Here is a 25,142-nt window from a genome sequence, read left to right as displayed (position 1 = left end):
TGCAATAAAATAATACAATTCAAATTGTCAGTTAGGGGTTAACTTTCACTGGCATGAAAGAAACAAAAAAAAAGGTGTTGGTAACTGGATTTTCTCAAAACTATGTAAGGCTAGCAAGTGACAAAGAAACCAGTCCTTTTATTGATTTTGTTATAAAGGTTTGGGATCAGCTGCTAAATATGCTGCAGCATGCTGTGTCACTGGATGTTTTGACCTGGCAGATACTTAATAATGGGGGACTCATGCCTCATTTGAATAACTAGGCAGTGCATGCAAACATTATACACCCAACTCCTGAAGATGTATGTGTACTCTATGTAAAAGACACAGAAACCCACGACGACAAATTCAGTATTTTCACCTGCTTTAAAAAGTGTTTGACTGCATTCATCTGAATCTAAAATACGTTTAATGATGGGATCCCCACTAAAACGGAAGTGATCAAATCTTCCAGCCCTTTATGTTAAGGAAAATACACATATCCTATAAAAAAAGGTTTTAATTCTGAAAGGATGACGAGATGAGGAGAGCCAGGGTTACTAAATACAAATCATATAGCAGTCCCACAGAGATTAGCTTGGTGCAAGAGTGTCAACATAAAATTGCATATCAATTCATTTGGAAAATTAAAGCATTCTCTGTATCATAGACTGTTTTAGTCTTAAAACAAGGTCATTTCAAAGTCAGAAAAAAACAGCAGGTTAAACAATGCAAAACACTTCTATTCAGTTACAATGTGGGAGAAGACATTCTGTTGGGGCCTCGAACAGTGCACACAGCTGTGCCACTGGTTCCACTACTAAAAGGCAGAAGTAACAGTGTGTTACTGTATGTTGGTTTTTCTCTACACTCCGTAACATCAGTGGTTCATGCACATCAGAGACAATCACTGCACATGCAATCATTTCTCAATGGAATCTAGGCTGTGGAAAATATCTGAAACCTGCCCAACTCAAAACCTCTTAGCTTTAACCATATCCCTGCTCAACAATTTAAAATGATGGACAACACAAGCTTTACAGTTTAGATAATACACTAACCAACAAATCAAGCTCTTAATGCAACACACCCTTCAGAATGTACCAAACCAGTAAAAAGAAAACAAAAGACTTGAGAATTAACAATTTGTACATTCTAAAGCTGAACCAGGTTGATGACAAACATCAAGAGAGTGGAAAATTCAAAAGTGAGAATGCCCCTTCTTTTCAGGACATCTGTGACGGAGACATCTGCGCCTTCCTCATGGAGCGCAGCGCCTTCTCTCGTAGGTGCTTCTCTAGGTCGTCCAAGCTGTCGTCTACTTCACTGTCTGATTCCTAAAAGAGCAAGTTGAAATGTATCACTCAACTCTGCCACCTGGACACAAATAAGAATGTTGGTGCATGGCAAATAAAATAATATCCACTACTTTGATTGTTTTTTCACATTTACTGAACAAGAATCACAAAGCCTTAGTTGCTGAAAATAAGAGAAAAGCATTTTACCTTTCTTGAATCTGCATCCCCCTCCACACCCTGGTTTTCTTGTCCCTCTCCATTACCAGTGGCACTGCTCTTCTCCTTCTTATGCTTCTTGTGCTTCTTATGTTTCTTCTCTTTTTTATGTTTCTTTTCCTTCTTCTTCTTCTTCTTCTTTCCGCTGCCGTCAACATCTGAGTTCTGCAATAAAATAGACTTTTATGAGGACGACATTAAATGCTACTAAGTAACACCATAAACAGCAGGAGTTGTCCCAGAGTAAAGCCCTGGCTAAAAATACCACCTATTGCGATACAAGACAAAATTAAATTCAGGGGCATGTAACAATTTAAGCATAATTTTGTTGCACACAAACGTCCAGACAACATACATTTTTGAGGGCAGATCAGAAATGACTAAATCAAGGTTCTCCAAAATGTGTGGAAACTATGCATGTGTAGACTGACCAAAAAAAACATACCCATAATATTCAAGAGTCAAATTCTAAACTTGTATATGTGTTAATTCTACTATGACTTCAGGTTACTAAGAGAAAATATCAAACCTTGCTTGGGGACTGACTGCCTGATCCACTGCTGGCCTTTTTGGCTGGTGGTGGGGACCCACTGACAGAGCGAGACGGTGAGGGGGAGGCAGATGCAGGGGCTGGACGTTTCTGAGGCACCGGATGAGGGGAAACAGATCTCGATCTGGAAGATGCTCTCCTCACAGGCTGGGGGCTTGGCGAAGGTCTGAGGAGAAGATCCAAGTGACATCAGGAGGACATTCAAAAACTAACAGCACATGCACAAAACAGTTTGCAATGTACAGAGAGAATCAAACTACAGAATTCTGTCTGACCGATAAAATGCTTGCCCCCGGTTTACCTCTGGTTGCTGCGTGGCTCGGGAGTGCGGGACACTCTGCGGATGGGTTTGCCACTGTGTGAAGGGGACTGCTGTCTTCGCTGGTTCGATGGAGATGTGCTGGAGGTTTCAAAACGTCGCTGGGGACTGGGGGAACCCCTCAGATTGCGACTGCGGTTGACAGGGGATGGGGACAGGCGGCTGGTTGCTGCAGGGGATCGTGTATCCCTGCTTTGCCAGTTAGAAGGCAACATGGGGCTCCTCCTGTGTCGGGGTGGTGATGATGAGGATGGAGGTGTGCGTCTCCTTTGAGCAGGAGAACTCCTGCGCCTGGGTGACCTGGAGGGACGTCTCTTTGCCCCTGGAGAAGAGCGTCTGGCGGGAGAGCTAGACATCTTCCTCTTTGGTGGAGGCAAAGGTGAGGGGCTGTAGCGACGCTGGATAGGGGGAGAATATCGCCTGGGGGAGGGAGATCGTCGACGGGGAGGTGGGGAAGGAGACCTGGGAATAACCAAATACAATAGTCAAAAAAAACTTTCTGAGTTTGTCAGATATTAATATCATAATGACAGCTCTAGAAATAAAATGAACATGATTCTACCTGCGTCTAGGAGGAGAGGGAGATCGGCGACGTCGTGGGGGAGACGGGGAGCGACGTCTGCGTGCAGGAGACGGAGAACGTCTCTTCCTAGAGGGGTACAAACACAAAAAAATAATACCTAAGGACAACATATGCAGAACAGGCTCAGCTTAAATTTTAGATGTTACATTGTTCAGATAATGTGCAAATGTGCTTAGTTTCTGACCTTGGAGAGGGATCCCTGTGTCGCCTTCGTGGGGAGGGGGTACGGCTTCGTCTCCTCCTGACTTCACCATTTCTGGCGCCTGGCCCTGCTGTTGGCCTCTTGGGCCCCTCATCTTCTGAGGAGGAAGACCCTGTATCTGAAACCACAGAGACAGAGGGCATCAGCAACTGTTTTAGTGTAGCCTTAACTGTATGCGGTGAGGAAAAAACACCAAGGTTGGGGTTAGGGCACAGCTTCAAAAGTCCATGAGACGATGAGTGCAAGATGACATGGACAAAGACTTGGTTAGAGAGAAGGGTTGGGTATGGGAGAGGAAAGAACGGGGATAAAAACGCTTTTAACCTGAAGACGACTGTCGATTCTGCCTGCGATACTGACGTCGCTGCTGCACCGAATCTGCTGTTGCCCCTTTCTCATTTTTATCCTCCTCTGAAATGTAGAGCATTGAGTGTCCCATCAGTATTAGCAAAACCAGTGAAACAGACTGCCATGGAAAAGTTACAAATAATACAGAAAATAGATTTTTTTATTTCTTTGATTTGCGTTTTTATTAGGTTTCAATGAGGCATGTAGTGCTATATGTTTATATATTTATACTAGCATTTTCACTTGCGTTGGTATGACGTGTTTTGTTCACTTTGTAGTGATGAATGAACTGGGCTCAGTAGACGATTATCACACAGAATTTTCAGAACAGGTTAACAAATGGGAGCACTGTAATGAGGTAATTAAGCATAGATTTACTCGACTTTCTACTTTACTCAACATTCACAAAAAAATTCTAGTTATAGCCAAAGGCAGAATATTCATGTTTGACTTTGAAATGGGATTCAAAACTCTGGAAATGTCATCACATTTTTTCATCTTTTTCCCCACACACGTAAACCAAGCCTGGCAATCTAAGCTGGCTGTACATTTTCACAAATCCTCCATTCCACCTCACTGGAACAATAATTAAAACTGTGACATTTGTAACGGGACATGCTGAGAACACAGAGTATGGTAAGTAAACTTTAGATAAAGCACGTTGCAATGACCCTAAACAGCTGAGCATCCGCATCATGCCCCTCTCTCCTGAAAACCGGGGCAAACAGATGGGGCAAAAAGTGTCCATTCTGTAAAGCAGAAGTGGCCAGAAACTCCATATGACTGGTCATCTCAGTTTCAGAGCCGTGAGGTGAAAGGTCATTATGGTTCTTTAAAGAGACATAATTTATCGCTTACCTGAGTCAGACCCTTCAGAATGTCTGGGCTTGGCATTATCAGATGGAGAGTCACCCCTTCCTCCTGGCTTTCGCTTTAAACCTGAAAAACAAGGCACAAAATTTTAGATACACTACATAACAGTCATACTAATAGTCATACTCCTTTTATTATGGTTTTTGAAATGATCTAATTTCTAAGACCCAGAAGGAGCCAAGGCGCTCAAATGGTCAGGTGCTCTCATACATATAGAGAACCACGTAAGAATGACAAAGATCATACCAGATGATCTGGGTGGGGAACCTGAGCCCCGGCCTCTTCTAGCCCGTGGAGACGGTGACCGTCTGTCCTTCCCTGCGGGGCTAATGGAGGTGTCCGGATGATGGACCTGTTTTCGGGGTGGTGTGCTGGATACTCTTTTCATCACTTTTTTAGGTGAGCGAGAGCCAGAGGAGCTGCTGCCAGAGGTCGAAGCAGAACGAGAGCGCCTCCTGCAGGGCAAAAATATAGCAACACCATGAAAAAAAAAACGAAAAAAAAAAAAAACGACTAACTATACACAGTAGCATCTTGAAGTAATAGGACATATAAGCCAATACTATAATAACAAAAATAGGAAGCGATCACAATGGAACTGAGGCTAACACTTAAGGACGGTCCCTTTCATCACCAGGCCACCCTGTACGGTCATCTCACAAACCTGCGGACTGGAGAGCGCCTGTGCCTGTGTCTGGAACTGGTGGGACCACGTCGGGGGGGACTCCTTCGACGAGGAGACATTCTCCTCCTGGGACTCTGCCTTCTGCGAGGGGAGTAAGATCTGATAGGGTAGGGAGGGAGAAATTAGAAAGTTTTAGAGCTTTGAAGTCCTTGATTGAACAAATAACTAACAACACAATAATAATAAATGTCAGAAACTACCTTGAACGGGAGCGCCGTCTGCGAGATCGGGAATGAGAACGGGAGCGGTGGTGAGGTCTTTCCTTCCTGCTGTCCTTCTCCCTTTCCCGAGACCTGGGTCTTTCCTCTTTCTTATGGGTTTTCTCTGGGGAGGGTTCTTTGACTTCCATCACCGAGTCTGCTTTCACCACCTCCACCACTGTGTCACTATAGGACAGAGAAAGATGTTTAAGCTCTAAATGTTCACTACACTTTATTACAAAACCAACTATTAAATACTTAAAACTAAATTTCCAGTGAACTTGAAACTAAGATGAACATTATGAACAAATAATTGCTAAAACTTTGGATCCACGACAAAATTTTAAATTTGAAACAAAGGAAGTATTCCACAAACCAGGTGGAAGAAGCTTCTTGGATCACTGGTTCTGTCATGGCTCTTCCTGATGTATCTGGCTCCACATGCTGCTCCACAGGTTTTGTGGGAAGCTGCATCAGGGGTGGAGGTGGTGAGCTGCCACCAACTGGGCTGGATTTGCGCCTTGGGGACCGTGACAGGCTGCGTTTCCTTTCACGCTTCACTGGGGACCTTCGCCGCGGTGAGGGTGACCGTGTCTTCCGCCTGGACAGCGAACAGGGAAAGCGAGAATAATTTTCAATTTTCTGCAATAATTAAACAAATCTAACTTCTGTCAAATGGTCTCAATATTGAAAACATTTTTTGTCTTACCTCCTTGGGCTCTTTGACTGAGCCCTCTCTCTGGTGTCCTTGTCCTTTTCCTTCTTATCCTCATCCACCTTCTTAAGAGATGCTAGCTTCTCCTGTTCAATCTACCAAGAACAATGACAGATCAAACACGTCATCACTTTCACCAACAATATATCTTCTATCCTGCAGGGTTCCTATACTTTCACCTGTGGTGTCAAACATTATGTTCAATGTTACTGTCTGTGTATATAGTTCTTTTAGGGCACGTCAGTCATAGCGAGTTCATGGCATTTTACAAGAACGTGCCTCCAAAGTTAGACACACTCTTTCTGCCAATCAGTGACCTTGTCAGACTTACTTACATCACTGTATTTTTCTGCCTGGGTTACCAGACCCTCCACAGCCATTTTGCCCAATTTTACCTCACGGAGAAACTCACCTGTCTCTGTTTAATTTCTTCTTTCTTCTGTTCCAGAAAAGCAGAGGGGATGCCAGCAATGTTCTCCTGGGCACTCAACAGCAGGGGCCACAGGTCCTTCATGAACTCCCGGGCATTCTTCCCATTCAGGAAACCTGTCAGGTTGATCTGCATCATCTTGCTATCCGGATGCTGCAACACACACACGAAGGGGGGAGAGAAAAGACCATATGGCCATTGAAATGACAGAAGGCAAAAATGAGGGGGCGGTAGGATCCCAAAAATGGGGCGTCCTACCTTCTACTCCTCACTAAACTATACCTGTGACTGTGTAGTTAACCATACTCAAAACATGTTGGATACTGACTAAAATATTTAACATCCTTAGGTCCAATACTGAACTGAATATCCTATCAAAATAAAAGTGTGACTGATTTAAATCGTACCCCCAATCTCATCAAACTGAGAATGCGAGCTAGCTGAGGGGAGACATATCTAGTGATATAAAAACTGCATGCAATACTGATGTTATGTCCATTTCTGATTTTTCCCAGATACATAATCTATCATAAAAAATGCCATATCACAAAAAAATACTTACAATATTTGTTTTCTTCAGTCCTATCCCCACTACTTTACATTTCTGTGTCTCTACCCACCCACTGTTTTCCAGTCTCCCCACAGTCTACACTTCAGGAGTTATACAAATAGCCACAATACAGAGTGCATTAAAACCCAACACTGCAAGTACAGTTCCGGTGTCTTCAGTGAGTCCCGTGGGATCAGTGGGCACGGAGCTCCCTTGGCTTGCTTCCGCCTCCCTACTGCTTGAGACTCAACCACCTTGAGCTTAATGTTATATCATTTATCTAAATTGCAAGAGACGAACAAGCAATAATGAGTACACAGTTACACAAAAAAGGGAGTTTTATTTCAACAACTGATAGAATATTTGTGAGATACCGTAATCTCAATTCAATTACCAATTCTTACCATCATACAACAGTATAGTTTAATCTTAGCTTCAACAGCCCGTCCCACCCCCCCAAAAGCCATGGCAAGCAAAAAGTAAAATAACTGCTTTTTTAATCATATTTTTGTATGGAATTCTGGTGTTATAGATACCACTATTTCATAAATATATCGGTCCCTATTACCATATCAGGAGAATGAAAGTCCTTAACAAGGACTATACGCATACATGCTAAAATCTGATTTGGCGTAAGTAGTTTAGTAACAGTCTAGTGGAGGATACTGTGTGTAAACTAAGGTTGTTCTCCCTCCATTAACCTTTTTACTTACTTCCAAAAGTAAGTCTGTACAATGAAAATTGCCCATCACCCAGATAGCCAAAATAGTTTAACATATCAGTGGGGCAGTGTGATTTAAAAAAAACAAAACAAAAAACAAAGCAAAGTCTTGAACATAATGAGTCTATTTAAAAAAAAAAGTAGCCTATACCCTATCATATGAAGAACATGCACAGTTTAGTCTTCAAAAGGAACTACATAACATCGGTGGGGCTCAGCCTTACAGCTCTACTGGCAAGAAGGATGACCACTACAGAGCTTCCAGTTTTTAAAGAGTAACTTAAAACCAAGCTGAAAATTACCGTTCCTTATGGCTGACAAACATAAGCCTGTTACACATCTGACCACATCCAACTGAGACGCTGGGTGCAGACAGAGGGTTTAACAGACTTGTTACAGTGTAACTCAAAATCAGTTGAAAGTCTTGTTTTTGCTGACCTCCAGTGGCTGCAGTTCTCCACTTGCTACAGTAATACAGATACACTTGGGCTGTGTTCATGACACCTTCGTGTCAATGTTGGGTATGGTTACAAGTGCAAAAGAGGACACTTCTGACCACACCCAGTAGAGGTGCAAAAAACTTGAAACTTTCAATAATACAATGTATTTCAGGTTGGTGTTAAAATACTCTTCAAAGTATGTAAGGAAGGAGATCTATTATTCTTAACAATAGCCTGAGGTAAATTGTTAAATACTCCCTGTTTTCAACCTATTATTCCAGTTACATTCAAAGGGATGTGGGCAGTTTAATGATGCACTCCAAATACCTATGGAGAATATGATTATGGCATTGTTCAGGTGTGTCTTACACTGACATGATATAGGTGATCCCTGCATATAACTCACCTCAAACCACACACTGCATCATGAAGGGAGAGTTGGGCTCAGTGACTTTGGGCTCAGGAGAGAGCTAATTAGGTGTTGGTGCTATACTTCTGATGCAAGGTATAACATCCATATTGGTTCAGGCCTTTTAAATCATAAATCACATCATCATTAGAAGACTGCTAAATAAAGGCACTTTGTCACATAACAGCAAAACATGGTTATGTCATCATATATCAGTTTTAAACCAATTGTTACTTTACCCATTAAATTTCAATTTGACTAGGATGTGCAATTATTTGACTATATCCCTTCTTACTGACTATGCAATGCCCTCAAAATTACGACAGTTTAAAAAAAAAAAAAAAGAAAAAAACAAAACAAAAAATAAAAACAGACATTACCTTTTCCTCAAGCTGGTTAAATATGAACTCTATGACGACATCATCCTCGAACCCCAGAATCTCTGTCACTCGTTGAGTAATCCAAGGTTTGATGACTTCCAGGTTCACTTTGGTCATGTCCACCTAAGAGTGACACAAGCAACCAATGGCAGTTAGTAAAGACAGTAAATGACTAACTGACCTGAGGGTACACGGTCTAATGGATACTGTCTTCTTCAGTTTCATTCAATCTAAAACAAATTTCTACTGTGGGTTTCAAATTCCAAATATAACCACTAATTATATGTTTCAAAGCAACAATTTGTTGGGGACAGTTACAACTGTTAACACAGTGAGAGAAATATTGTAGGTGTAATGACTTTATACCTTCTTGTCCAGACATTCTGCAAACTTCAGCTGCTTCAGCAGTTTCTTGTGTTTGTTGCTGAAACGGTTGTCTTGCTCCGCACTTGTACCCTAAAGAACAATCAAATATTAGTTAGTTTGCTTATTGTACGTTGACAACCATACCTACGCGCATAACAAAATATGCGTCACACGTTTGTCCGGCGCAGCGTTACTGCACTCTAACAAACCGGCAGTACCGAAACCAAAACACAGAATAAAAGTTAGCAAACACTGCGCTACTTGGGCTAACGTGTCGCTACGATAAGAGTTTAAATGTTCGGTAACGTCAGTTTAGGTGACCACCGTAACATGATTAATTTGTCATGTCAGACGTGACACCGATACCGGTTAGCTAACGTTAGTCAAGCTAACAGTTAGCCTGGTCAATTCTCAAAGGAAAACTGACATGCTCATATTAGCCACAGTCTGGGCCGAAAACAGATCTGAAGTGGAATAATATCAAAGGTCATATTAGTGTAGTTATTTGAGAAATTGGGACTACATATCTTTAAGACTACATATACAGTCGCTAACGTGAGCGTAGCAGTGGTCGTGACTAGCCCACAGAGATAGAACCGATGCACCGCCCGGGCGCCATCTTTAGCAAAAGCTAACAAATTAGCACTAGCTAGCTAGGTTGGCTCGTCTATTTCCTGCAAATGCGTCGATCTGCACAACATGGAAAGACTATGATATGTAAGCAATATAACGTTACGCGAGAACATAGGGTAACGAACATTATTCTTTGTTAAGAATTGCAGTTTCATTGCAGCAACATTCAGTTGCCCAGCGGAAACACGACTCATGTCGAAACCCATGACTGTTACCAGTTGATAGACGAAGCCCTGGCTGTAACGTCTCTGACTGTACGGCCCTCCACCTAAGCACACATGGCACCTTAATGTTCTAAACAAACAATGTATCACCAAGCAGCTTAGCAGCAAGACACTTAAAAGGGTAGAAATAAGTTTAAAGATCTTACGCGGAAGAATCCCGCGTCCATTCTTGAAGAAAATAGATAATAACAGGCGCCGATGAGAAGGACGTGTGTGGCGAGCCGGATGAAGGTTGCGCCTCTAGAGGCAGAAAAAAATACTACACCCGCTGTAACGACTGTAGAGGAAGAAGACGCTGGATCGATTAAATGCAACGGTTTCGCATTCAAATGGATGGACACAAAAGTGTCAACAGCAAATGTACTTATTAAAAGTAAAATACCTCATTACACAAAATGTCCCACTGTGTCATACAGAATCACATATCTCATAGGTAAACATCGATGCATGGCATTGACGCATGTTTAAGCAGCATATAGTTACAGTATATATTTGGTCAAGGTGGGGCCAAATCTAAATACTTCATAAACTGCTGTACAGTTGAACAGTGCATCACATTTTACTTGTTGATCTTTTGTTTTGCTTTGTTTTTTTAAATGTACAATCTGAATTCGCAAAGTAACTAGGGAAATAAATGTAGTGGTGTCAGATGTATGATCATTCTCTCTGAAATGTAGTGGAATAGAGGTATCAAATAGCCAAAATAGTCCCAGTATCACAAAATTACACCTAGTTGCCACCATAATCATGTACATTCTATATGTAGAATACATTAAGTTGAGCAATTGACAATAAATAACATTTTTTATTATTCAAGGTCTGATTCAAACTACACTGCATTTTTATACATTGTTTTCCAAAGTAATCTACAGTAAATAAGGCTTCATTTGTTATTGGTACTCATTCATAACCAAAATCACACTGCTGGCAAAAAGAGTAAAATAAAGGCTTCCTGTTAGATGCCACAGCAAGGGTAATGGGGTTGTATACAGTGTGTGATTTTCACTTGATAGACTATATTATAAAAGACTGCCTTATAAAACAGCCAGAATACATGATGTGTCATTACAGTCCAGAGTTAACTGAGCCAGCCATTCCAGATGATCCTGGAATCAATGTGTACAACAGATTTGTTACTTCAAATGTGTAACTGGTCCATATTGTATTAGACATTGCAATAGACATTGTAACAGACTATTGTGTCCATGCATGCGATTAACATGACATTTGGAAATCTCTAAAGCTTAAGAAATAAGTTTTCTGTTCCATCTGAGGCAACATAACCATGTGTAAAGTGATGCTTATACCATGGTAACAATTAAAAACAACAAAGATGGAGAGAAGGTTTGACAGTATATTATTCCCTGAAAAAGGTTGAAATGTGTGTGCTTGTGCGCATGTGTATGACGTCTCACTGTCCACTGTATATTGAGAGGTTCTGACTGAGGATTCCCACTTCACAAACAGTCCCTGGCTCATTACTGTAATGTTCCAGAGTAACACAGGATAGTGGTTGACAACGCCTGAAAGTGAAGTGAAAGAGAGTGTATTGTTGCTAAATGCAGGCTTAAGAAAAGTCAGGGGTAGGGTATTGGTCAGTCTTTGAGGAGCAGGTTTTGCTAGCTGACTGGCAAACCCTCATTGGTCCTCTTGTCTCGAATGGAGCGCAACATGTCTGACACTAGCTCTTCAAGCCCGAAGGCTGGTGCCCAGCCCCAGTCTCTCCTGGCATTGGTGTCGTCAAACCTCACTGGCCAGCTGTCTGCTGCAAAGTGACAAAGATGACCACATTATCCCCATCACATTAGTTTTAATGAAAGACAGTAATATCAATCCCACAAATAATTTCACAATAAAACAAGACAAAAACGTATGGATTTTAGGTCCAACCAAGAAAAGACCATGAGATCTAAAAATCTTACAGATATAGTTTTTTTCCTTAAATGTCTCACACTTTAACTAGTTCGCACTAGGTAAGTGAGCAAATCACCAGCATTGTTGCAGTTTTGTCTTTAAATCACAATCCCCAACAAGCCATTGTAATTTTTCAGCGCTAGAATACAAATCAAATTCAATGAGAACTGGACTTGTGGTTTGTTGGCCTCAATCAATGTGATCTCCACATATAGCTGAATTTGTGTCATGTTAGTTGGACTTCCATTTGGCCGAGTGTAAATTGTTAACTGACTAAAAATACTGAAAAAGTGTAACATCCCACCCAGGATTTGTATGAAGGTATGTATGCCACACGTGTTAAGTCGTACCAATGGTCTGGCGGACAGAATCAGGATTGTAGGTGACCTTGAGGTGAGGGAGATGCTTGCGAATTTCTTGAGCCACCTCTTCTGGGGTGAAGCTCATGGCAGCGATGTTGTAGGTACGCAGGGACAGCTGGCACTCTGGAGCCTGCATGAACTCTACTGTGGCACGGTGGCAGTCAGAGATATGCATCATGGGAAGACGGGTGTCGGGTCGCAGGTAGCACTCGTGGTGACCTGTGCTGAGAGCGTCGTGGAAAATTTGAACTGCATAGTCTGTGAAGACAGAGGCCCGGAGTGCTTAGTCCATAACATCCAGCTGACTGTGCTGAATACACAGTGTGCGGCATATGGAGATGTTAAATTATGCAGTACCTGTTGTTCCTCCTCCAGGAGGTGTGTTGACCGATATCACACCTGGGTAACGTAGGCAGCGGAAGTCCAGGCCATATTTATGATGGAGATACTGGAGAAAGAGAAGCAGGTAGAGATGACAACAAGATCTGGAAATAATATGACAAATACAATGTGTCATCATTGCTGTCTCTGTTATGTGTGTGTGGATTATAAAAACATTTACCTCCCCCATCAGCTCTCCATGCACTTTGGACACGCCATAGATGGTTCGAGGTCTTTGGACACAGAGGTCAGGGGCAGGGTCACGTGGAGAAGAGGGGCCAAACGCTCCAATGGTGCTGGGGACAAAGAGGCGCAGGCAGTTCTCCAGGGCCAAGTCCAGCACATTATGAAGGCCTAGATGCACAGCAGAACATCCAAAGAGGAGTGTAAACACAATAATCCCTGAAAAGCTGGTACATGTAAATGCTGTGTGCAATCAAGCAGACCTGTGATGTTGATCTTGCGTGCCAAAGCCACATTAGCCTCGCCCACAGCACTAAGCAGAGCGCTGTAGTGGACCAGCCAAGTGATACGATTATTTACAATCAGTTCTCTGAGATGTTTGTAGTCCAGCACATCAGCGTATACAAACGGACCTGATGGGAAAAGAGAGGAAGGTCATTTGAATGCAAGAATTGTATATTCTGTGCAGTGAGAAAAATCTGAATTGTGTAAGAAAAAAACCAACACAAAAAGTCATAAAACTTGAATTAGATTTTGCATACCACTGCTGAAAACATGAGGTGGAGGCTTCTTGATGTCTGACAGGATTACATTCTCTGTTCCGTACTGTTTTCTAGACATTGATATAGATATGAAGACATTCAAATTTCAAATTTTCACAAACTTCGATGTCTCAGGACTTTTTAAATATCTCACCTCAGTATTTGTGCGAGCCCCACACCTAACTGCCCAAGTCCACCTGTATAAGGAGACAAATTTAGTATCTTATCAGTACAGAAAAAAAAAAGTTAGTTAGTTATGAAAATGAAATCAATGTGTTTTTTTTTTTTTTTGCACCATGCTACAGCTGAAAAAAAAGCTTTTGTTTGTTCCAAAGCTTTATCCTGGAACAAAAAGTGACAGCAGGCTATTATTCTCCCCACAGCCACTCATTGGCTCTTTTATGTCACTAGCACTGTCTGCATGCAATCTATTGTGATGAGTCAAAATGGGGTCCTGCTGTTAGTGCACAGTGAAAACAACTCGAAAAGAAAAAAAAAAAACGACAGCACATGTCTGTAGTATTCCACTCACGCCATTGATGCCACAATGATATGAATGCTTCCTTCGAATACGCTACTATATATCACACTATTTGAAACTTAGGACCTGCTTGAAGGGTTTTGTGCCTCTCTCAGGGCCTTAAAATGTACCCTCGAGCAAGGCATTGTGCCCCTATTGTAAAGGCTCTGTGGCCAACAGTACAAATCCGTGGCTGCTCAGTGAAAGTGGTAGAAAACAATGGCAGCTTCACAGGTTCTGTGTATGGGTAGCTGTGGAAAAGTCCATCTTTCCCTGAATAAATAAATGTCAGACAGAGGCAGCTATTTTGTGCTAATAACAGAGGGATATTTGTATCACCTGTGATGAGTACACGAGGGTTTTCCTGAGGAGGTGGGGGGCTGCAGGTCTCCCGGCTGTTCCACCTGCTCATCTGCCTGGGCAAAGAACTGAAGCTGCGACCGGGAAAACTCCGCGCCCTGCTGAGGCAACCTCGGCAAAACAGGCCCAGCACAGCCGCACTGGGCGCACAGACCCGCACACCCGGTTGCATATCCAGTAGCAGTTCTTTAGAAAAGTTAGACCCAACTTAATCAGACCGTGCTGATAACACAGAACGTCAACATCTTGGTCAATAACATTACACAGATTTAACTTACATAGAATGGGAAAAAACACATTACCTGTGTGCTGACAAAATCAGAAATCCCAGACAGATGATGATTCTTGATCCAAGACCAGCAGATGCAACTTAGTAAAAACTATTCTTCTAAGCTAAATTGCAAAATAAGAGCTGATAAGACAGATAAGTTTTTGAGGCATTTAAGTGTTAGAATGAAAAGATTACCATCGGATTGGTCACCGTTTCAGTTCACGCAGTAACCACTGGATAAATAAGCAGGTGTAGAAAGTCATGCTGGGCTATGTGGTTCTTGTCCACTTCGTATAATCACCAGGGCTTGTGGCTCTTGACTGAACAGGACTACAGTCTCCAGCTTGCAAAGCTCCGTGTGTGCAAACATGCTGACTTGCTGTGCACAGGGATTTGTATTGTGAAGACTGTTTAGCTGAGCTTAACAGGACTGGGAGGTGTGTCAGTTATACAGCCTTCTTCTATTGATAATATTTATGAGCGAATATATGTCAGAAAATAATTACCCTATTGAAATTATGCAAAACCTAGGCTCTAATAAAAGAAAATATTACACTCTTTTGTCAGTTTTTAAAGAAGTAAAATCTGCTGTGAAATTATTTAAGGCCAGAAAGCCCCAAATGACACCAACACATTTTTTTTTCAAATACCATTTTTATGAAAGAATAAAAAATACTCTACATTAAAACAGCAGGTTGTTATGAATTATGAAAAACATTTCCACAGTCAGTGACATTGCACTCTGTAACATTCTGCCACATATTCATACATATTGGAAGGGTGATCAGCTGACCGCCAGCTTCCCCCACTCAGTGATCATGTTTCTGATTTCCTCCTGAGCTTCTTCCAGGTGACGAGCCTGAGGGGTCCACCTCAGAAAAAAGCCTGAGGATCACACGTGGGCTTCAGTCAGCACCAAGACTACTCAAAGTTAGCAACACATAAACATTCAACACCAGAGGAGGGTGTGTGATTAAATAAGAGGTTATGATATAGAATGAATGTTACTAATGATTCTTAGTGACAGGTTAAAAAGAATAAATTGGGTTGGAATATATCTGCAAATCAAAGCTCACCTCTCCAAAGCTGCAAGGACTGAGGGTGGACTGATGGCCATATTGCCAGCTCAGTGTGCTCGTACAGGGGGTTGGAGTACTGCTCTCTCTCTTTGGGCCTCAGCAGAGCCCGGAACAAACAGTGAGTCTTCTCCTTCACTCCTAGAGAACACCTGAGATAAGAAGAAAGACAACAGAGTGAGGTAACACAGGAAGTTTTGTGTCAGCTATTAGTTCCCAACACCTGGTCACACAGAGAAGTGCCACCGACCTCTCCTGATCGCTGTTACCGAGGAAGGTGCCATAGTCGGAGGAGTAGGCCTCAGTCGCCAGCCTCAGGAGCAGCGCCTCAGAGAAGCCCAGCGCCAGAGGAAACTGACGCCACAGCTGCCACACGCAGTCCAGCAGCAGCAGGAAGACCGGGGACTCCTGCAGGAGGCGAGCGTGGGAGTAGGCTGAGCGGACACAGCGCTGCTGGAACGGGTGTCCTGCCTGAGAGACGAAACGCACACAGTACGTACACAAACATACAAACACACTGAGTTCTGTAGTTTCACATAAAATTTTGCTATTTCCTAATGTTGAAACACACCAAGTGTTTCAACATTAGGAATTTCATTTCAATTTTTTGTATAACTCTCTTTCAGCAGTTAGTGCAACTATCTTGCACTCTTTAGGAAGGACTTACTTCACTAGTTTCTCTTTACACTCGGGCACAGCTGAAATAGTACTCACACAAATAATTTAATTTTGATCACTTACATCAGAGCAGCAAATAAAAGATTATGATCACTCACTGGTTCCTGTGTTTTGCACAGTACTGCTGCATTTTCACTTTCCTGTCCTTTACTGCCTTATCTTTGAATTTTTAGGAGACTATTAACTGTGACTCAAAATGAGGATTCGTTTTACACCTGAAAAACACACAGAGGCGGCGAAATACTTTTCCCAGCCATGAGTAGTGTCTGCAGTTTCTCCTGTTCAAAATGCCACAGCAAAAAATATCTGGCAAACACTCGCTGCAGCACTTGCAGTTGCTTGTTAAACTTACTGTTTTGGGCGTATTGTAATGGCCTAACTGAAGGAGACACAGATGACCATATCAACATTTTTATCAACTCCCCCAAATTCCCAGTTGAAATTACAACCTTGCATAATGGATAAGATAAAAGTGAAGAAAGATTCATACATCTGAAGGAATGAGGATGAGCAATAGAGACCTTTAGACTCCTTCCTCATGTCATGGGTAACATAATGTTACAATAATAATTGTTACAATTCATATCTCTGTAACTATTTGTAAGTTTTTTTAAAAAATTGTAGTCTATATCCCATCTTCCCAATCCCACACACACACACACACCTGTATCCACTCCCTCTCCAGCAGAGCCAGGAAGCCCTCCATTGTGCGGCAGCTTGGGTCCATGATGAGCTGAGCCAGAGTGCTGATGAGCAAAGTGGAATCTGTCCCTTCAGAACCATGAACCAGAACTGAGTGACCGTCCCTGGACAAAAGCAACACGACACAACACAGTCTTGTAACTCCACATGCATAAGTGCTGTTGTCAGGACTTAAATGCTTTAGTGGTGTTGTTGTTGGTGATACCATTATTTGTTAAGATGTCCTGAGATCTTACCTCTCCACACACTCTGCCAGCAGGCCAGCAGTTGACAGAGCAGTTTGGACGTGTGATAGCCATTTTGAATTCTCAAGCTTACTAAGCCAACGGTCCATGTTATTGGACTCGTCACCACAGGCCTCCACCAGCTTAATTAGACTCTCCTGGAGTGCTTTACCCCTGTTTACGAACATATGAAGAGAATGGGGTGAAAGGGGTTAATATGATGGGACAGATCAGTATTATAAAATGGTGAACAGCACCACTCCCTCTATGCAAGTCTTTCATACACGCAGACCTTTCCATCTGTCTGTGCAGCCTCTTCCAGTGGCTGTAGCATGACTTGGACTCGAACCCTCCACCTGTCATCCGGGCCTGCTGAGCCTGCTGACTGGAGCGGGTGTCAATAATGTAACCTTTGTCTGAGCCATCAATCACAGCCTGGAGGAGGAGCTCGTCTTCCCTGCAGCGCTTCCTATTGGCTCCTGTCAGCGGCTGACCGCTGCGCATGATTACCTAAAAAGTTTTCGTTTGGTCAGAATTTATTTAGTTGCGTGTGAAAATGTTCAGCTTGAAGAGAAACACACAAACATCTCACCATGCCATTCTTCCTGTGGTGGTAGCAGAGAACAGGGAAGCGTCCTCCCTGTCTGAATTTGGCCACTTTCATCAGCATGTCATCAGTAATATCCTTGGGAACGACGACAGCTGGGGGGTAGGTGGGACAGACTGAGTATTTTCTGTTCACACTACTTAATCTCCACCTATCATGCTGCAAAAAGAGAACAGAGAGGGTGATAAATGTTTGACACAGCAACAAATAACTAGTCAATAACTGAAAACAATAGTTAGTGGGCCCTGTTTGTGAAATTTCAACTTCATATTGATGTAACAGGAAACAGCTCGAATAAGGGAAGGTCAGCCTTCCTCTGCTCACGCTAACTGCTGATTTATTGATAAAAATTGTTTTGTCTTTTTTTTTTTTTGCCAAAATGACAAAACTACAACATGGTATGTTATTCTGTGATGGTACCTTCTGGTACGTTTAACATAAAACTCACACATGTTCCATTAAAAAATACTCTAGTGGAGCTTGAAGAAATAGTTTGAAATTGTGAAACACATTTGAAGATTGATGCTGCTTTCAGAGTTTATATGAAGCTGGAGTTTCTTAGCTTAGCTAAAACTGGAATCATGGGAAACCAGTTCTATTTCTATATATATCTAAGTCTATACAATTATTTAATTGTCACAAAAACTGAAGTGTGAAAAAAAGGAGCAGGGTCTCTGCTGCATCTAACGGTTCTAAGTTTTGCAGTCTTTATAATAAGATAAGCCAAGCAAATCCTGGCTGTAGCTTCTTCAGACCTGAGAGTTGCATTAATCTTCTAATTCAAGCAAGAGAGTGAATCTGTGTTAAATGTTAAATGTTAAACTATTCATTTAACAACTCCACTTGATTAATCTTAACTAGTTTACAATTTGCAGTTGACAACTACACAGAATCGCCCATCTCCTGTGGTAGCGGCAAGGTCTAGTTGGTTTCTTCTGGGTGGAGGACAGCCACTAGGCCGGTCTGATGAAAGGTACAGACATCACAATATGTGGGAACCCATGCCACAATGCTGCCTTCAAGGTCCACCCTTCACCATAGCAATACCCTAATCCCAGAGGAAGCTGTCTGTCTGTTAAGCATGAATTCAAGCTGTGTGCAGCACATTCTGAAGCAGCTAAGCAACAGGGATATCCTGAATCCTGACCCCCATGTTCACGTTTCCCTGGCATTTTCCTGTCATGTGGGTATTGGATCACTGCTGGGAAAGGCTGCCTGTGAGACTTGTGTGTGTCTATATGTTTTATACACGTGAGATTACATTTCTATGGAGCTGCAACAAGTTTAAAAGTGTATAGAATTGTATTTGATGCTTACCAGCTCTTTCATTTCACTGTAGTGCCTTTCAGGGGATGAGAGACCCCACGGGTCCTGCAGGCTGAGATCAGAAGGTCTGTGAAAGAAAGGATACATCTCCGACACACAGTCCAGACAGGACAGGGTCTACAGAAAGTGAGCGAGATATTGTGGTTAGACACTGAAACAGATTGTTATCAGATTTAAATTAAGGGCAAAGAGGAAGCAGTGAGAGATTACGTATTCAAAGAAATAATGTAAGAAGCCATCATAGGACAGAAAAATAAATAATGATATACTGTGTTTCAAGGCCCAGTAGGATCACTCGATTATTTATTATACCTCGATAGAGTGTGCAATGTTGAGACACTGCTCCATGCCTGGAATGTCGAGCTGGAGCACACGTAAATCTTTACACTTGATGGTAATCGTCCCTGAGGATCCAGATATCCTACACACACACACACACTCACACTACTATTAATCTAGCAAAACAATGAAAACAAAACCCCCTATGTCCACCCCCCTCCCTGCCCCATGTTTTGGACTCTAGCAGCACAATAAGTTTGACTTGCAGCAGGAAAGGAAGGCAAACCCAGTCAGCTGGGCTGTGTGTGGGAGGGAGGGCTTCATCTTGCTGACAAATGAATGTGAAACCTTCACTCTGTTACTGACCAAAATATCAAGTGGTTTCAGCAAAGCTTAAGCTTTTGCGCGGCTTAACAGCAACAGGCAGTTAATAGCAAGAAAGCCACATCATAAGCATGAGGAGGGTGACAAGAGAGTAGTTGCTGTAATCCTGTTAGCAAATTTCCTTCTTTGGTACTGTGGGGAGTAAGAGCAGCACAGAGCAGACACAAGTGCAACACAAATGTTGTCCAACCTTTCTCTGTGGCCTGCATTAGAGAAGAGACCGGAATAGCCCAAAAGGTTTTCCACGCTGGTTAAGAAGATTTGAGGAATAATGTAATTAGACATGAATTGTTGACATGCACAGTGGAGACAACCTGGTGTTGGTTAGTCATTCTTGATTAGTGTGATTATTTATTTGACTGTTGACAAATTATTGTAAGCATCTTTCAGAATAAGTTATTAAATACAACATTAAGGCGGTTGATGGAATCCTGTTGTTTTTACTTTTTTATTTTTTTTGTAATTTGGAAAATCACATCCTTACTGTTTTATGTCCTCATTTTAAAATGTAATACGCGACTAAACTACTCGATAAGATGTACAGTGTCACAGTGATGACCGCTCACTTTTCAGTACTCCTCCCTTACCTTTTCTCAATGGCATCGATGTTCCTGAGGAGCAGTAAAACCTGCTGAGAGCTGCCCTCCTCCCTGCCCGAGAAGAGGAGGTGGTGGCCGGTGATGCACAGGGTGCCTTTTCTCTGCGGGTGTAAGGGCTGTCGGAGAACTACATCCTCCACATTGGCGGTCTTGATGTGCTCAGAAAACTCCATCAGCTCCTCGTCAAAGGCCAAAACCCCCCGCAGCTGAACTTTTTCACAACATAAGCAACCCGGCCCTCAACTTAAAATCACTTCCTCGCCTCCTTTGCAAGAAACTGAAAGCAATAAGCCTCCTCCTCCGTCTGCACCGCTGGTTGGATGGTGCCGCAGTTGCGCTTTGTTTGTTCGTCGATAAGGGGGCTATAAATAGATTCATTTTTTTATGAACAAACCCATGCACCAGTGTAGCAACACCTCTTCAAACACAGGTGGCTGAGTATGAGCCTGGTCTGGAAATGGAAAATGTCTTGCTTGAGCAGACTCAAAAACGGAAGAGCACGTTTCCTGAGAGACAGTAACACTGAGATGTGTCACATATTACTGGCAAAAGTTTTGCAGATCGTGGGGGAAGAGAGAGAGAAAGAGAGAGAGCGAGAGAGAGAGAGAGAGAGAGAGAGAGAGGTCCTTGCTAGATGATAAATGGCCACTAGATGGCAGCATACACAAACACAGTAAGTTGGTCCAAATCAGGACCCGTCTCACAGACTGCTTTGGCTTTGAGGAGTAGTGCAGGAAGTATTTGAGTCGTTTAGTTCACAAGAAAGGGGTCTGCATTTAACAGGTAGTTAAAGTATTAGAAGTGAAAGTACATTTATTTATGCAGAATGCCTCATTTCAAAGTATTAAGAATAAATAGTAAAAAAAAAATGAGGAACACAGTGGTGGAATGTAAATCAGTTTCCATTTTAAACCTCGACTGCACTGTGTTTCAGAGGGAAATGTACTTTTTTTAATACTACACACTAAACATGTTTGACAGTTGTAGTTATTATACTTTGCTGATTTAGAAAAACACGTGACAGGCTTATAAAACTTTCATTCACTGTTGTAGATTAAACTACCAAGGAATGTAAAGTAGTTCAACATTAATTATCAAGAGCATTATGTACTTTTATTTTTGACTCAAGTACGTCTTTCTGATAATACTTCTGTATTTTGATTTAAGTAATATGTTGAATTAAAAAAAAAAACTTGTAATAGTGTTTCTACACTGTTGCAATGTTTTGTTTTATTTTTTGTTTTTTTACTTCAGTAAATAATCTGAATACTTCCTCTTAAAATAATACTCAGGTAAAATGCAGTTGCTTTAAAACACCTAAAATGTATACTGTAATTCATACTTTACTAATAATATCCTAACAGATGTTTTGGAAACAGAGCAACCTAAATTATGTGCTCACATTTGACTCCAAACTCCAGAATAAGTTTGTTTGCTTGAAATGCATCGTCATACTTTTATTTTGTATTTTCAGTCAATATGCGTCAAAGCGACGCCTCAATGGTCCAGAGGAGGTTCAAGGAAACTTGGCTTCCTTCCACAAAGGGCCTATAAATTATCCAGCCTTTCTGTTCTCTGGATGGGCGGTCACTGCTTCTTATCTCCCTATAAAGGAGGAAAGGACCTGTCGCGCTCTAATCGCCAAGCTGCAAAACGACTTTCACAGAGCGAACTTGTGAACAGGAGCACGAAGGACTGTGCTCTGCTGCGGCCGGACTCTCCGTCTGGGCAGATGGATTTTAAAGAGTTCGGAGATGAGTCCTCCGATGGACACGCCGGGGATCTGGACAGCGTGAAAGCGCTCACAGAGAAGCTGAAGTTAGAGACTCGCAGACCATCCTATCTGGAGTGGCAGGAGCGGGTGCAGAGTCGGTCGTGGAAGGAAATCTCTTCAGCGGACAGTCCGGACTCCGGAGGACAAGTCGTTCCCCTGCCTACGAGTGAAAACTCAGAACTGGTTGTACGCAACATCTGCGGCTTTGACTCTATTGATGATGCTCTGGAGTTTCTGAGAAAAGAGCTGGTGAGTGACTGATGAACGTTTTATTATGTTTTACTCAGATACTTTATGCTTAGTTTTAATTTTAGTGCAAATAGAGTTGACAAACTCTTAAGCCTGTAAAACGAAAAATAATAGGCTCCCCCTCCAAACTGTACATGTGAAATAGATGTTCTGTGTTTCAGTGATCTGTTAGTGATCTGCTCTGCATGAATGCTAGGCTTCATGCAAGGCACAGCATGACTGACTTCATGCAGCCCTCCTAGGCTAAACAAACAGTTGGTGAAACAATATGATCTCTGTTTTCTCACAGTCCCCAGGCTGCTACCCATATATTGCACATGTCACTGATAACCTTAGATAAAAGAGATAGAAAGCTATGATAAAACGTCATCGAAATCCACACCTCTACATATCTCACTGATGCTCACTTTCTCCTCAATCTCCTCCACCAACCCCCAATTCTCCCTCAACCCTTCACCCCTGCTTCCTCCTCAGAGAGAAATGCAAGTTCAGGACAACCGTCTGGCCCGTCAGCTGATCCGCCTGCGTGGTGAGATCCACAGGCTGAAAGTGGAGCAGGTGTGCGACCGCCATAAGGAGATGCTGGACGATGCAACTTACGAGCTGGAGGAGTGCGGAGAGGAATCAGACCTGCTATGTGACATCCCCATGAAGGCTGCCTTCGCTCTGTCCACCCCTCTAAAACACCTGGGCCTCACCAAGATGAACATCAACTCTAGACGCTTCTCACTGTGCTAAAACCACAACTCGTCATTAATTTTTCTTAGACTGTTCCCACCGCTTCCTCTGTGTTTGTGTAGTCATATTATTGGGGTTATTTCCTCCTCTGAAGGTATTTCAGTGATAGACTGAAGAGTGGCTGCCAGCTACTGGTGCCAAAATTGAAAATGAAAACAGTTCATTTGATGTGTACACTGCCTTGACATGCATGAGGAAGCTTCTGTGTGCCGACCTAAAGGGGCACACACCCATTAAAACCGACACACCTTCCTGCAGGACGGAGCCTGGGCTGCTCTACGACTGACTGTTCTTTGCACAAACGCATGTGAATCAAAGCAGACAGACGAAGACTAAGAGCTAGACTGAAATGTGAAGGTACATGTGGGCACAGGAATCATGTTAAGTAAACAAAATTCACGTGTGCCAAAGAAATGCAAAACAGCTGGGGGGGGGAGTAGGACGGTGTAGCTGGAAGATTGTCGTGGAAAAAAGAAATAGAGCCAAAAAAGCCAAAAAGTTTGGGAACAACGGCTTTACATCACTACATGTGACTTTTGTGTGGAGTTGACGTAAAGAAAAAAGAAAAGTATGAAGGTTTGTACATCTGGTCTGATCAGTTCAGCAAACACTTTTCACTCCTTTCATTTTCAAGATGCACATTCCAGCTGTTGAAGCCTTCATCTGTGTACTTTCTCTACCAGTATCCTGAGAGGAAGTGGGAGGTCACACTTTATACCTGTTCTTCACAAACCAAAAATATCTCGCTCACTCACTGCTGCAGTGACAGGACCCAGGAGGCCACACATGATGTATTTTGTTTTCCAGTACTATGTCCAGATGCCGCAGAGCACCGAGTGCGAGCTATATATGGCTGGACAGTGACAAAGTGTATGAGCTGCCTAGTGGACAATTTAGGACAAGTTAAATGGTTTATCATAGAGCAAGTAAGAAGAATAAAAGGTTTTTCATGAATGACATTTTACATGTGTTAAGTGTAAAAAAATCTATTGTTTTTTTTATCATGATATTGTTAAATCATGCAACTGTAATATGAATGTACATATATGACAAATGAATATAAAATTCAAAATGCCTTAAAATGTAAACAGCTGTTGCACAGAAAACACAATATTAAAGACACTTTAATATGTCTATGTCAGTTGTAAGCTGTATTTTATCTGCATATGCACACACAGATGGTTAAAATACAAGTTATTAAATGATAGTAAAAGGATACTTTGGGATAGTTTATGTGCAGCACAGTGTGCATAAGTCTTATTTTGGGCAAATGGCAGCATATGCTCCATCAGATCCATCTCATGTCATCTGTCCATGGTCTCAAAACCACCAGTGCACAATAGTCCCTTCTTTCCTTCCACGAGACATTCATGACCTGGAGTAATATCCACACATATGAATGGGGCCCTAGAGGGACGTGCAGAACCACAGACATTGTTGAACGTAATTAGTTGAACAAGAAACCAAATATGCCTTGGCAGAGCGGGGTCACTGTGTGAAATGAGAGCACAAGTAGGATTGTTGAGATGATCATAATGTGGTATACTTCAGGACACGGATGACCTCATGTGTGACGTTAGACCTCGACAGTGGAAATGAGTATCATATGGAGGACGCACGGGGGCCGAGGTATGATACCTTGAGGCTTTTTTCTTTAGTGAATGCTTTTACAATAAAGCGCTACAGACTGATGTTCCTCTGTGTCGCTCACCTCTGCCTTGACCTTTTCCTCAAGCCATACCACGTGTCTTCATACGAGCAGAAGCTGATACTAGAGTGTAAATGAAACATATACATCTATCGGTCTACTCTGAAACTAAAACCTAAAACTGCCTGATATTTGAATTTGTTA

General features: G+C 42.2%; 4 protein-coding genes across 8 annotated transcripts; 1 reads left to right on the top strand and 3 right to left on the bottom strand.

Moving 5' to 3' along the window:
- Positions 1–481: 481 nt before the first annotated feature.
- srrm1 (serine/arginine repetitive matrix 1) lies at positions 482–10,357 on the bottom strand. 4 transcript variants are annotated; one of them, XM_041061447.1, is made up of 17 exons: positions 10,268–10,357; positions 9,265–9,354; positions 8,899–9,021; positions 6,381–6,551; positions 5,963–6,063; positions 5,630–5,854; positions 5,254–5,439; positions 5,033–5,152; positions 4,615–4,823; positions 4,354–4,434; positions 3,472–3,558; positions 3,130–3,265; positions 2,925–3,011; positions 2,345–2,824; positions 2,023–2,209; positions 1,485–1,658; positions 482–1,316 (listed from the first exon to the last, which is right to left on the bottom strand). In XM_041061447.1, exons 1-17 carry the CDS (start codon positions 10,286–10,288, stop codon positions 1,206–1,208), a joined length of 2,589 nt encoding a protein of 862 aa, XP_040917381.1. In that variant the 5' UTR covers positions 10,289–10,357; the 3' UTR covers positions 482–1,205. The 4 variants fall into 4 exon arrangements, with proteins under 4 accessions (XP_040917381.1, XP_040917382.1, XP_040917383.1 ...); XM_041061448.1 differs by lacking the exon at positions 3,472–3,558; XM_041061449.1 differs by lacking the exons at positions 8,899–9,021; positions 9,265–9,354; positions 10,268–10,357 and adding an exon at positions 8,516–8,644 and having other exon boundaries at positions 6,381–7,228.
- fam167b (family with sequence similarity 167 member B) lies at positions 5,669–24,426 on the top strand. Its single transcript, XM_041061455.1, has 3 exons — positions 5,669–5,680; positions 22,176–22,552; positions 23,027–24,426. The coding sequence occupies exons 2-3, from the start codon at positions 22,262–22,264 to the stop codon at positions 23,288–23,290; spliced, it is 555 nt and encodes a 184-aa protein (XP_040917389.1). The 5' UTR covers positions 5,669–5,680; positions 22,176–22,261; the 3' UTR covers positions 23,291–24,426.
- tdh2 (L-threonine dehydrogenase 2) lies at positions 10,978–14,555 on the bottom strand. Its single transcript, XM_041061454.1, has 8 exons — positions 14,363–14,555; positions 13,658–13,700; positions 13,504–13,574; positions 13,225–13,374; positions 12,960–13,132; positions 12,755–12,845; positions 12,386–12,655; positions 10,978–11,886 (listed from the first exon to the last, which is right to left on the bottom strand). The coding sequence occupies exons 1-8, from the start codon at positions 14,553–14,555 to the stop codon at positions 11,741–11,743; spliced, it is 1,137 nt and encodes a 378-aa protein (XP_040917388.1). The 3' UTR covers positions 10,978–11,740.
- On the bottom strand, positions 15,273–21,041 carry zgc:154055 (uncharacterized protein LOC556036 homolog). Of its 2 annotated transcripts, XM_041061452.1 has the most exons (11): positions 20,518–21,041; positions 20,121–20,177; positions 19,580–19,688; positions 19,259–19,384; positions 17,927–18,100; positions 17,627–17,844; positions 17,347–17,508; positions 17,073–17,214; positions 15,981–16,201; positions 15,731–15,882; positions 15,273–15,539 (listed from the first exon to the last, which is right to left on the bottom strand). In XM_041061452.1, the coding sequence occupies exons 1-11, from the start codon at positions 20,700–20,702 to the stop codon at positions 15,439–15,441; spliced, it is 1,647 nt and encodes a 548-aa protein (XP_040917386.1). In that variant the 5' UTR covers positions 20,703–21,041; the 3' UTR covers positions 15,273–15,438. The 2 variants fall into 2 exon arrangements, with proteins under 2 accessions (XP_040917386.1, XP_040917387.1); XM_041061453.1 differs by lacking the exon at positions 20,121–20,177.
- Positions 24,427–25,142: the final 716 nt, after the last annotated feature.

This window comes from Toxotes jaculatrix, chromosome 17, assembly GCF_017976425.1.
Source record: "Toxotes jaculatrix isolate fToxJac2 chromosome 17, fToxJac2.pri, whole genome shotgun sequence".
Lineage (NCBI taxonomy): Eukaryota > Metazoa > Chordata > Actinopteri > Toxotidae > Toxotes > Toxotes jaculatrix.
This window is presented reverse-complemented; position numbering and strand designations above follow the sequence as displayed.